At 40.0% G+C, this 14195-nt stretch overlaps 1 protein-coding gene across 18 annotated transcripts in view; it reads right to left on the bottom strand.

Annotated features, from left to right (window-relative positions):
- CCDC141 (coiled-coil domain containing 141) overlaps positions 1-1773 on the bottom strand; it is an 83178-nt gene extending 81405 nt beyond the window's left edge. For all 18 annotated transcript variants that reach the window (XR_010606365.1, XR_010606367.1, XR_010606366.1 and 15 more), the window contains exon 1: positions 1657-1773. Coding sequence is in view for 15 of the 18 variants with exons in the window: in XM_065637222.1 (XP_065493294.1) it covers positions 1657-1758 (102 nt within the window). In the remaining 3 variants the exon portion in view is untranslated. The remainder of the gene's footprint in view (positions 1-1656) is intronic.
- Between the last annotated feature and the right edge of the window lie 12422 nt (positions 1774-14195).

The following is a 14195-nucleotide window of genomic DNA, read 5'->3' as shown; positions in this document are numbered from 1 at the left end:
AATAAGTAAACAGGAACAGCCTTCAGAAAACACAAGCTTTCCTTCATTTATTTACTCACGCAGACTCTCAGGTCACACATGCTTTCCATGGTCACAGAAGCACAGGGACCCATAAACATGTATTCAATTGCAGAATGAAGACACAGAAGATAAAATACAAACATCCTTCATTTGAAATGGGTATCAAAATCCCAGACTCTAGTCTTATCCAATAGCTACTGCGATTTTGGTTTTGCCTGTGAAGAGTAAGATTATCACAATGAGCCAAAAAGGTCTGCCCAGCTCATCTCCCCTTTCAGCTGCAGATTGCAGAGAGAGTTAAGGAAACTGGGTGGGTGGGCAGAAGGTACAAATCCATCACAACAGATGCAAAAACCATAACTGCAAATCTTATTTCCTCCATGCAGATCCAGCATACTTGCAAACCGAATATAGAGATTGCACAGCTAGCAGCAGGGCCACTTAATTCTTTGTGGAATAGGAACCCGAACAGCAATCTCCCATTGTGTCCTGGAGGAGGCACAAAGAAAGGAAACCTGGCAGCCACCCCAGCAGAGCTTGTTCTTTCTGTGCTGCAGAACTGCTGCAGTCTGAGCAGCACAACTCGGAGAGGATGGTGATAAAGAACAAAGCAGGGATGCCACTGGAGACAAGCACGGTTCCCACGGCACACAAGGGAAAAAATAAATGTCTGCACCCTAAACTTAAGCCTCCTTGCAACAAAATTCCCCCCTTGCTGCAGCAGGCAGTCTCCTCGAAGGGCTGAGAGCTGATGAGAGGGAACCTTCCCACCGGCACAACTGAGGTAACCCCGTCCTGAATAATCACCATAAATCAGGGACAGCCCAATTCATTATCACCTTATTCTACATTACAGACAAACTCTAGTGGCTGAGACTGTTCTCCAAGTTGCCTGGAGAATGAAGAATCGAACTGCCAATAAATTCCAGCTGGGATTCAGTACCTCGGCATCCAGCTTTACTTCCTATGCCAAATTTTGTGCAAGCTGTAGGTGTGGATTCCAGCTCACAGAACAGGCCTTTAGGTGCTTATAAGCACAGTTATATACACACAAAGGCTTCTATTAGAACACATGGGAATATGAATTCACAGCTTTCAAAAATAACCACTCATTATCAGGTTTAGGCGCCTTTTTTTTTTCCCTAGCAAATGCTAGAAGAAAAGGCACACAATCTGCATTTTTGGAGAAGGTAGACTACTTATTATGCAAAATTTTTGCTGAGTATAACTTAAAAATAACTTTTGAAGAGTCTCAACTACGATTAAAGGTAACATCATGTTTATCAACACATTTTTATAGCACTCAGCATTTATCGCTTAAACTTTTTAAACAGATTAAGAATTCCTTGCCTCCAAGAGCCTAAATATTTTGGCCAAATTACTTATTATATTTTAAAAACAAACCAACCAACCACAAACAAACACACATGTACACAAACATACACACAAACAGAAGCTGTGAACATGAACAAGTGTTAACTTCCAAGGAAGCTCTATTAGATATTAACTGATTAAATGACCTTGCCTTATCATTTTATGCTATTTAACTTCTCATTTGCACAGAACATTTAAAAGAAGCACTAACCGCTGAGTAGCAGAAAGCCAAGAACAACCCTGCAGCAGTTTCTGCCTTACCTTAAGCACAGCTATCACAATGCTGGCTTCCCCAGCCTGAACAGCAACTGAACTGACTGTTGTTGTCGAAAGCTTCTGCTCCGAACTGGCTTCATTTGACATGGTGTTTCAAAACGCAGCTTCATACACTAAAGCAGACTTGAAACGCTCTTGCCGGGTCCACTGTTCATTTCAGAAAGCAAGAGAGTTGCTTGGATTCATTCAGTGAAACAGCTCAAATAACACTGATTACTCTGCCAAAAAGGAAAGAACAGGAGGTTAAAAATAGACAACGCCATTGAGTTTATCATTCTTGAGAGATATTTGACACACCCCTAGTTTGGTAGCATTAAGGTGCCTGTTCTTTTTTGTCACTATCTGAAGTGTGAAGGTCTTCTTCTATGAACATCACCTGACACTGGCTAACCAAAGGAAAGAAGATTCTCAATTTAAAACAGCTAGAAAAAAATTTACTATTGAGTCTATGCAGACACATCCAGTGTTTTGAGTTTTCAAAACATGCAGCTATACAGACTACATTTTCATATGCTACAAGTAAAATATTTTCTCGCTTACCAGTTACTGAATATATTTGCTCAATATAAATCTTCCACTGACTCAAAGTATTTAAACAGGATGAATATTTGTATATAAATCAGATACTGAATCAAAACAGACATGGGATTTTTAATCAAAAAATATTTAAAAGTATAGTGACCACAGCAACCAGAGAAGGAAACCAAGTACTTTATGTGAATTCTTAGGGAATGTTTTATTCCTGCCTGAGAGTAAAATAATTTACTTGCTTTTCAATTTAATCATAAATTGTTTGTATAGTCTTCATTTTGTTCTAAATGAGCACAGAGAAGATCTCTCTAGTAATTGTTTAAACTCCACTTAAGTCTTTTGTTCAGTGCAGGGAAATGAATAGACACATTTAAATCACAGCATTGGTTTGGCATATTAATTCTCTTGCCAGAAGCCCAGAGCATGCCACAAGCAGCCTACAGAAAGAAACAGCAGCTGCTGGGTTTCCTTCCACAGAACAGCTGAGAAAGTGGTTAGGTTTGCAGGTCACTCTGGAAACACAATTCCACCCCAGAAACCACACGCATAACTCTCCTCTAAGCATCTGCTTGCTTGATTTGTTTAAAAATATGTAACATTTAGATACATCTTAATATAAACAGGATTTGCTAACTGCAAACCAGAACAGACACACCTGCAATGAAATCAGGATCTGGAAGTGAATTAAAATATTTTGGACTGGAAGAAGCTTAGGGTATTTACAGGAAATTTGAACGGATATGTAAAGGTCTGTGATTTTCTGTCTGTTCATTTCTGCCCCCCTCCCACTGCTGGCAGATTATAATCTTAATCTGATTGGTTATCATCTTAATCTGATCACCATCTTCAGACCATGAGTTTCAAATGGGGTATTGTTGTAGTGATTTGTGTTGAACTAAATGGTCTTGGCAAATCAAAACAACTTTCCTATCTCTTGTGCCAAACAGAACCATGAATGCTCAAGCTGCCAACAAGAGAAAAAAATATCACATAATTTTCCAAAACTCCTTGTAACACCTGTGAGAGGCCCACGGACCCTTGCCACTGAAACATTCTATAGATATTCATGAGACTCGTGCATTATTTGTGTAATAGCTATGGCAGAACAAAATGTTTGAAGTTTAATGGCCACACAAAACCCAAAGGGTTGAAGTCCTGAAAACACCTCAAAGGTGAAACAGAAGAGAGCACCCTATTTTGGTTTGAACAGAAGAGGGATCCATTGTACAAACTTGCTAAAAACTCAAGATTTGCAAGATCATTCCAGAAGACAAGTGACACGGGATTTTTCACACTGCAGGCAGGACTGAAAACAAACTGGACTTGACCGCTGGAAAAACTGATTGGGAAAAAACAGTCTGACCTCTTGTTAGTCTTATAAAAGAAGTTACAAACCAATTTTAGTGCTATGTCCAAGTGTGTCCTTGAGTTTTTGTTCCCTCAGAAGCACGTTTTAAGTGAACTTTCCCACAGCCTAAGTCTATCATCTCACTAAGGAAGACAGACATAAGAGCTGTTTTTCACTCAGATTAAGTGAGGAATCATTTTTCATAGCGCTGGCAGCTGGAAATCACAGAAAAACACCATACTCAAGAAGCTGACCATAAGCAAGTTTCAAAATGTCTGATAACAAATGGATATACTACTTCATCTTATGCTAAGCACATAAGGTAGAGACAGGGAAACATCGGAGTAGCAGGCAAATAAAAAGTATCAAGGAATCAGAAGAGATCATCTGGTATAATCCTGGGAGAAAAAGCTGAGGATTTTGGCATAGCATGATGATCCATTTCAGCTGTGTCCAGGGAAATAAAATTTAACAAGCATGCCTTTCTCAGTCTTGTTTACTTACTTATCTGTCATCTGTTCCTCTGAAACAAACAAAGAAAAATCCTGCTAGAAGCCAAGAACAGGCAGGCTATCTATGTCAGTAGAGAGAAATATTTTCCCTTTGCTACTGCTGTGTGAAAGACAAGAGTAAAAATGGCAAGAGGAAACTAACATTCACCAGCTGTCCATGAGAAACAATGAAACTGTACAAATGAACAAAGGAAACAATCTCAGGAAGACAGAAAATAGATCAACTCTCTCTAGTGTAAATAATGTCAAGTATTATCTGTAACAACTGTATGTAAAAAGGATTTGAGAGGTAAACATGATAAAAATCACTTCATTTTCAACATGGAGTGTGTCTTATCAGCACCTTTTTCTCTCATGTGGCAAGTGAAACTCGCTAATCACAGTTTTGACAGTTACGCATAGGAAATAGGCCTGTCTTTCTTGGAGATAACTCGCTTTTTGTTCAGAACTTTGGAGCTGCCAATGCTCTATGAAAATGCCTCTGGGAGAGAAAAAATTCACTCCCTGCAGCCTCAAACACGTGGAGGCCTTTGCTTTGACTGGTTTGCAAATGTTACAGGTCTCCTTTTCTTGCCTTGTCTCATACCTGGGATAATAGGTGTACACAGCAAGGGAGGGATGTAGAACAAGAGAAGGAAGCAGCCCTCAAACTGATGGGTTTTGTGTGGCTTGGACAACTGCTTCCCTCTGGCAGCCACACCTGAATGAGGGACAAAGACATCAGACCTCTCCCAGTCTCTGGTTGCTGCTTTTTGCTGGCTCCCACCATCTTACCTTTCGAGTAGGCACCATTTTCAGGTATCAGGAATGACAGCGTGAGAGCGAGCAGTCTGCAAATGTCCCCAGGTGCATAAAGAGGGGACTGTGCAGCCATGGAGGTCACATACAAAGGTGAGGGTTGTGCAGGAGGTAGGCTTTTCTCCTGGAAGATGATCCTCTTTGCCCTACAGGGCAAATAAGTTTCTAGGATGAGAAACTGGTTGAAAGCCTAATCAAGTTTTGTCGTTCTAAAAAATCAAAACCAAATATGATGATAACCACCCTGGCAGCAGTAGCCAGCAGGAGAGGAAGGCGGGAAACAGAGCCGCCTCCTCTCAGAGGTCAAAACGGACATGAATGGCACATGGGGAAGAGTAACTTGTAATATCACCTCTTTCTTAACACCTAATTAGAAAGAAGTGTTTCTTGCAGAGAACCACACTATGAAAGCTGTCAGAAAGCAGAAGGAAACCGAGGCACTCACAGACATTACCTTTTACCCAGGACTATGAGATTCGGACACAGGCCACAGATGAGGGAAGCCCGTCTTCCCACCCCCCCCGGCCACCCAGGGCCCAGGGCCACCCAGGGGCCCAGGGCCACCCGGCCCAGCCTCGCTCCCCTCACGTCAGTGAGGAGTTTCTGCTGCCAAACCAGCAGGTGCACTGAGAGGGGAGGAAACCCTCCCCACTCCCAAAAGCAAGGTTATTGTTACCTGCAGGAAGGAGGGAAAGGGCCAGCCAGGGTAAATTAGATTAACTTCAGGCAGGTAACAGCTGAGGCACAGGCAGAAGCTGTTTCCCTGTCACACAGGAGTCTATGAGCTTAAGAAAAGGCAGCTCTAAATTAGCCCAGGACCCTGGTGGCCCCAAAAAGGGGGTTGTGCTGTGTTTGCCACCATGGAAAGAGAAGGCACAGAAGCCCAAGTAAAGGGCCAGGAAACAGCTGTGAAAGAGTGCCCAAGGGATAAAAGACACCACGCTCCAACACAACAAAAAATTGTAAGAACTAATCATGGTCCGTGTAGCCTGGATTATTGTTTCATAGGTCCCAGATTAGTTTTATTTAAAAACTTACAAGCATAACAAAGCATTATATCTTGTATCTTTCCATTCTTCCTGTGCATCATCCCAACAAAACCCCTTCTACTCTTGCTTCTCCACTGCCAGTCCTGAAGACACTTTATACTACCCTAAGAAAAGAGCAAGAAAAAGCTACCCAAGAAGCATCATCACGCAAAGCAAAGACCAAAAGCAAAGGTATCCTGATTCATCCCTGTAACACTGAATATGTCTCCACAAAAGAAAAAAACACACAACACTTTTAACTGTAAAACCAACAGTATAACAAAGATCAAGAAACTGGCGAACAGTTTAACATTGCTAATTCTGTGCAATGGTACAAGCTAAATCACTATTTGTTTGCTTCCAAGGACAACAACATTTAAAAAACCCCCATAGAGTAAACAGACCTGGGAAGCAATGACAGCTGATACGTTTCAGTCCGCTGGTCATTAACTTTTCATGTCCCACTCTTTCACCCCAAAGCATTCTCTTCCCTGTAGCCCTCTTTTGGATCCTAGAGGATTTCCAGAAAGTATACATGCTGTTCGTACCTAGCACTTGTCAAAATAGTACCTAAATCTCTATTATTTATTAAATGATAGAAAAGATCCACCAAATTTAACTAGGGCTTACAACCATATGTTATGTTGCTTCAGCCTCCACTCTTATTTTAAGAAAGCTCATATAGCCTTTAAATTTAGAACTCCAGGTTCTAAATGTTATATAAACAGAGACCATTCTTTCTAGCATCGGTTATTTAAAAAGTTGTCTTCCTATTCTTCACCAGGCTTATACACAGGGTAAAGAGGAATACTGACACATGGGGACTGCTTACATTTTTATTCGCTAGGCATCATGCGTCTTGAATTCCTGAAGAGTATACGATCGCCCTGTTTTCAAATATACAGAAGTAATAAACCAAGCTTGGTGGTAACCTGCTCATCTGACCTGCTTTCTTCTTATCTTGTTATCTTAGCACGTGACTCAAGAAGGGCAGCATAGAAAACTGAGGTGTTAGGGTCTCCACTCAAGAACCCCTGCAGGAAATCAGATTTCTTGTTCTGATATTGCGACAAAACATCAGTGTTTTCAGAAAGAACCTCCTTTCCTTGTTAAACGTAACACCACGCAAGAAAAAATATTTCTTTAGATTTTTTACTGGCAGACAAGATTGAGGAGGTTTCATACAACAATGAACTGGAGGAAAATGACAAAAAAGCACCTTAGGTAAAGGAAGAAAAGGCGAGGGAGAAAGGAGCACAAGTCCCTGTGATACTTCTGAAGCCATTGGCAGCTTTGACTGATTAACAGATATACCTCTAAGCCAACTGATCTGAACAGATGTCTCCAAATCCAAACACATTAATTACTTGGTATCATTTTTCTTTGCAAGTTTAATTTTATTTTGCTGTCACAGCCAGTAAAAAACACAAGTTGAATTTGTACCTTAAAGTGACAGCTACAGGAAGGACTGAAAGAAAAAAGTGACCTGATGACTCTTCAAGTGTAAATATAATGGAAAAATATAAACAATGAAGATTTTAACTGTTGAATATGGTGAAAAAAAATCAAATAAAACAGAAAACAATACACAAGTGTGAAGCACAAAGTGATCACATCTTATTCTCTCATCCCAGGTGAAGAGACCAGCATGCCCTCTTAAGTTTACAGAAGAAACGGCAGGGAACCTTTCTCCGGTTTGCTCAGAATCAGCGGGAGAGTGGACTTACCTGATCTGCACCCCCGGCGAAGCTCATCGTTTCCGTGTCACTGGGTCTTGTCCAACACAAATGCTGCACAGCCTTTGGAGCTGCACTCTTGATGAACGCAAGCAAGGCAGCTCTAACAGCTCACAGGTGGCATGTAGGCTAGTCAGCCCAATCGCAGGCTCATCAAAGAAAGAGGGGGCCCAGTGTATTCAGCTGGGTCAGGAGAACGAAGAGACATTAGGTAGTTCATTAGTGCGTGGTTCAGGCTCCATCAGGAGCAGCAGAAAGAGAACAGTTTACTACACAGGATTAGTATGTTCCCTTGCCCATGCATGTAAGGAAAGCTAGAGAGACTTTTGTTACTAAATTCCTTGGGAGCATTTGAAATTCCTTCCTGATGTGGTGTGTTAGCACAGTGGAGTGTGCACTCTGCACCAAATATAGATGTGAGACAGGCTGCGCTTTCTCCCTGTGAAGAAGGAAGACTAAGATGCAGATTGCAACCTACATCCAAGTCTCAAGGCAGCTACAAACTGTCCCACTAATAAGGTAACTACAATGTCAGTTTTGCCCCATGTCACTGATTTCTGTGTTTAACTTACATTTACAATCTAGCTATATTAAAAGACTGTTTCTCTTTAATTATTTTTCAATGTTTGTACATGAATACGTGTCTGTATTAAACTTGTGAAAGAAAAACATCAGTTAAAAATCACATGGATGGTTCAAAGAGACAGTTACATCAGCATAACTGGGATCTTAAGACCAGCTTTTAGGAGTGAAGCATCTCTGTTCAATCTTATCAGAAGTAATTAGCCAGCAATGATGCAAAAAGATCAGTATGAGTCATTCGTTGAACAGGAGACTAATTAAATAGATATAATCATACTAACCACACCAAAACATTAAAGCCATATTGTTGCTATTGTTTTGAAGAGTTGATTCAAATAGACAAATTTCAGAAAGCTAAATTTAGAACAAGTACAGAACTAAGTTGCACAGCCACACTTCTAATAGCACATTACTTCAGACATCTAATGCTGGGGAGAGTTTATCCAGAAAAGAAAAATTCAGCATTGAAATAGAATTTTAGGTGTTAAAGAACCACAAGGCTTTATAGTCCTTTTAAAAAGTCATTTATCAGTAGAGCTATAAATAGCAGTGCTTTGTTTTGTTTTAAAAAGATAACTCCATCTTGTATAACCCTGCTACTTGAAGGTTCACACTGCTCAGCATTCCTTTGTATGTATGTTCTGGTCACACATTTCCCTCTTCCAGATCAGCGAGCACATACCAGGTCCTGCCTGTCCCTTTTGCATAACTGCTGGATTGTGTGACATACTTAGAAGAGGTTAAAAAGCAGGAAGTATTGATTGCCCCCAGCCTTCCCTTTGCTTATTTGTCTGGAACTGGATTGTTTAACAGATGTGTGCTCACTGTTGACACCCAATTTAACGGGGCTGTGACTACAGGATGTGAGGACACTCCCTCACTGTTCCCAGTTTAAGTGACCCTCCTCACTCTACGAAGGATGGCATGTAACACTTCAGAGTTCAAGTCCCACATCAATAATTAAAAAACATACAACAATAATTAAATAACAACAATAAAATTAATAATTAATAATAAAGAATTAAATTAAATCATAATAATTAAATAATAATTTTTAAAAAACAAACAAACAAACCCCAGAAACCCAAACAACACTTTTTTTCCCTTCAATACTCTTTCAAAACTAACTGAAGAGCAGTTAAGATGGATTTACATGCTTCTGCGCCACTGTTTGCCATCCATAGCAAAAACTCCTGCTGCTGTACAATTGCCAAAAATGCACGATTTGTTCCTTGTTCTGGGCCTGGGTGCTTCAGATTCTGCTTGAAACAGGAAAAAGGGCACTTGACCCTTTGTAGGCAAGGGCACCATGTCAGGGTATTGAAAGAGCTCTACATTGTTCAAGATGTTGTTACTGATATGTCTGTGCTTAGGTATAAGCTGAGAGAGTTTGTTGGAAGGTGGCACGTGCATTGTGTTGGATCAATTCAAATCACATTTGGATTTGAGTTTCCAGATTAGTTTTATTCTAAAAACTAAACTGTATGTGATAAAATAGGGCCCTGAGAGCCTAACTAATATTCAGTGAATGAACACAGGAGTTCACTTTAACACTGCAGTATTGCAGCAAAACAAATCACTAAATTGACTGTCTGACCTTGCTGTTGGTGTTACACCTGCAAGTTATAGGTTCTATCTATGACCCTTTTACAGATACGCATTTATTGAGAGCCATCAGCATCATCGCCAATCATGAAAATAAACCAGTTGCTCAAATATATCTTTTCTAAGAGCTTTATCTGTCACAGAGCATCCAGTTAACATGTGCAGGATCCTTTTGCCAGGACAGAAGCATTTTCCTGTGAATTGTGGAATAATTTTTTACCACTTTTTCCAATTTCTCAAACTAGCTGCTTCTGAAGTATCAGTCCTCAGTGAACTCTGCAGTCAGCTGCTTTGATTAAGGATCTCCATTGCTTAATTACCTTAAATTTCACACTTGAAAACAGTTTGCCCAGGACAATAATCACCATCTTTGTTTGAAAAAGGATAAGAATTGAGTTTAATAATACAGTTGATACAAGATTTTCTGGTATAATCTCTTGTGATATTCCTCACTGTGTGGAGAAAAAAGGCAGGCAAGCACTACGGCTGCAATTTGCAGTCAGGCACAAAGCTGCACTGGGGACCTTCTATACGTAGTGGGTGAGTGCGGGAAAAAGGAAACATCAAATCAAGTACAACTGTAAAGTTCTTGCATTTTTAAAATTGCATAGAGGTTCTTTTTTTGTTTTTAACCTTAACACGATTTCAATATTAGAATGCTTGAGGCAGAGTCCTACAGGATATTTTCTCAGACACCACATTAATTTGCCGGAATGGTACAGTCTGAGAACTGTACTGTGTCCTCACTGTCAACAATGACATTGGTGGAGTGCTGAGGTAAAATCCATGTAACGCAAAATAACTTTCAAATTAAGGGTTTGACTGGTGACATGAAAAATATACTGACATTTTTACGGAAGGTTTGCAGAAGATATCACAGCATCACTGGCTGTGCAGTAGGTTTTGCTCCAGTTGTTCCCATCCCCTAATCTGCAAATGACCATAAATGAGGGTGTTACTCTCAGGGCATCTTGTCAGGGCCTGAGGTAAAAGGGATGTATATCAAGTAAATTTAAAATAATAATAATGCTAATGTATTTTCAAATCCTTAATATTTCATATTTGTCTGGTTTTGCACTTGTTCTTTAAAATCATGCAATATATTTTACAGTTCTCTTCAGATTAAAAAAAAATTCTTAAATAATCCTCTTAAGTTGCAATATGGAATACTAGATTTAGATTTTTTTCAGTTATACAATTACTGTGAGCTGTCTATTTCTTTAGCTAAATCAAGAGAAACTTCAATAAATAAACTATTTCACTGCCTCCATTTTTTAACTCACAGAGCCTTAATCCAACATAAGCTGTTCAGGAGAGAGCTGAAAGATTAAAAGCTGTATTTCAATGAGGAATCCTAGAACTTGGTCAAATCTAACAGAAACTTTTGAGGAGTCCTCTGTCATCCTTTCATTACATGAAAGTCTTTTCAGAAGGCAGAAATGGATGATGTACCATAAGTCATCCCTTGTCAATGCAACAGGATCTGCAGTAATGACATTTTAGAGCCTTGCTTTCAATGTTCCGGGAATAAAAATAGCATACAATAGTCCTTCTTGGGCTGTATAGCCTTTTTTCTTTTTTTTTTTTTTTTTTTCCTGCCTGATCTGATATTTAGTAAATATTCTGTAATTAACCCTCTTTCTCTGAGTTACTCTTTCTTGCTGTGCTAGCATTTCTTCTGTTTGCAGGATATTTGATTAGCTGTCTTCAAAGGATGAGCTTGATCTTCCCAAACTTCCTTACAGCCCACCTATTGACAGTGCATGATTTTTATAAATGTTTTCGTCATAAATTAAACTACTACAATTCACCAAATTGTTTTATTACATTTCCTTGGTTTTCCATGCTTTCTTTTTGCTGACTACTGCTCTTCAGGTCCCACTGTTATACATAGGAAAAAAACCCCACCACCTCAGTGTTCTAAGATGAAAATTATTTGAGCTGTGCTTTTTATATCCTCTGTGTGTGTATGAGATTTCCATGACTATAACATCTCACCCACTCCCAAATATTACTGAGGCTTCCTTCCCAGCAACCCTGTGAAGCAGGGAATGCAGCTGTCACCCCCTCACAACACGCACACCCTGGCAGTAGCAACCATTTCATCCTGAAAGTAAATTCTTCTTTGGAAACAATAAAGGAACTCTTTAAAATGTCTGATCACTTGCAAAGTCTTTGACAGAAATGTTAGCAGAGAAGACATTTTAGTGGTAGACATGTGAAGATCTCTGATAAGGTCCAGAAGACAAAGCAATACCTAGAGAAGAGGTAACAGCTAACAGTGAACAGCAATAAGAGCTTGGATAGCTCGCATTTCTGTCACCTGCAGAAGCAAATGTGCTGGCTTCTTCATGAATGACTGGCTCTGCAGAGATAATGCACCATGAAATGACGTCTGCACATGGCAGCTACCAAACAAATTGCCCCTTACAAGGCTCACTGAACATGTGGCTCGCTGCAGCCTTTTGCTGCTGTTTCAAGCAAAGCATTAATAAAAACCCTTACTAATAGCTGACCACCTTACTGTGTTTCTTTGGATACATTTGTCTTGGACAGGAAGAAGGCCACGTTCTGAGAGGCAGTGAGTAACATAAAGCAGACAGTGTGGCATCACGCTCACATCATCACCACAGATATGTGGAGCAGCAGTCAAATGTGTCGAATACATTGTACAATCTTCACCCTGCTGAGAGCGGCTTGCAGTTATCTATCATCCAATAGAGGCATGCAGAGCTGCATATAAGGGTTCAGAAAGAGAACAGTCTGCACTTAGCACCAGTTTAGCATATGGCTTGTTCCCAAGTCTCTAAAAGTCAGACTTGCACCACACAATCACAATAAATATCAAGTAACCATGCTGTATACTTGCCTGTGGAAATGGTTAAGACACCATGAAAGCTAGTGTCTCAGTAGGCTAGAAGCCTTAAGAGGAGAATGGAATGTTAAAAGACACCTATCACTTAACCAAGACTTAAAAAAAATCTGGCATAGTACTTGAGAGAAACTACTGGAACTCTCCAGCCCACTGGGTCTCTGTGGGCTCTGATCCTGTGAGACACGGGCACCACGAGCAATCCAGGCGTGCCTGGCAAGTCAGCACTGACAGCGGGAACGCGCTGCCACTTACCTAGCATCTGCAACTCTTGAACATGGGAAGCAGAAAACTCCACAACTGAGATGGCAACCCATACACTGCAAACCAAGTGTAACATAGTGAACCATATCCGAAAATTACACCACTAAAATTAGCACGCTGACTGCTCCTGCTGAAATGGGGAAGAGAAACAAATAAAAATTAGGGGGTTTGAAAGGTATTTGTTCATGTTTTGTTCTGATAGAAAATACTTCAAGTAACAGGTCTTCCATCAGTTCCTCTGAGAGGCAGTTCTTACGGCTAAGATAAGCTTCACTCTCCATTTTATTTCTGTAATATATAGATGATGGGAATTTATGTTTGGTGTAAGATCTAGGAAAGAGCCCAATAATGTTTTTTAAGGCCCAACCTACAAGCATAATGTGTGGGTAGCATTTATATCCATTCAAATACAGCCAGTGATTCTTAGGACTTCACAGAAGTCTCATGGCTCTTCTTCCTTGAGCTGTCACAACCTTATGCTATGTGCAACACATATCTATGCAGAACCACCCCAGCATCTTCCTGTGCGTGTTCTGGGACTCATGGCTACCACGAGACGTCCTTTTCATTATTTTATAACCTACTTAAGATATGTGTTGCCTTCTGACAGTGGCAGTATCGTAGCAGAATAGACAGAACAAGACTGGGATATGTAATGTCAGGCTCCTCAGAAGAGCTAAGTGTACGTATTCAGCCAGAAGTAGAAACCACCTCTTAGCTGGCTGCGCAAAGCCGTCATAGGTCATCGGGGTCACGTGCAGCCAGTGGCATGGTTTGCTATTGAAGTTTGATGGATAATCTGTGGATAAATTAGTCTTCCCAAAGAAAAACTATTACATACTGAGTACTAGAAACTAGGCATATTTTACATAGCATATAGCATTCCTCCCTTTACATACAAATCCAAAGTGCGTTAGAGGTTTCCCGAGCTTGCATCAGTGGTGTCTAACAGTAATCAATGGCTAGCTGCTTGTGGAATGGTTAAAAGGCTTGTTAATATGCAAAACATATATTTAAAATTGTAGAACTATAAAAAAATGCTTAGCAACTTTAAATTACTTTAAGCTTTTAAGCATGCTTACTTTTAAGCACACTTTGCATACTAGTTACCTTTGCAAAAAAAGGTAGTTTTTCCTGCAGCATTAGGTAGTCACAACACATTTGATATGTCAATGCTGTCATTGAACTGTCAACAAAACAGCATTATTATTTAAAAACCCGTGGTTTATCTGCAATAAAAATCATATG

Source organism: Caloenas nicobarica, chromosome 6 (assembly GCF_036013445.1).
Source record: "Caloenas nicobarica isolate bCalNic1 chromosome 6, bCalNic1.hap1, whole genome shotgun sequence".
Lineage (NCBI taxonomy): Eukaryota > Metazoa > Chordata > Aves > Columbiformes > Columbidae > Caloenas > Caloenas nicobarica.
Note: the sequence above shows the minus strand (reverse complement) of the source record. Positions and strands in the feature narration are given on the sequence as shown.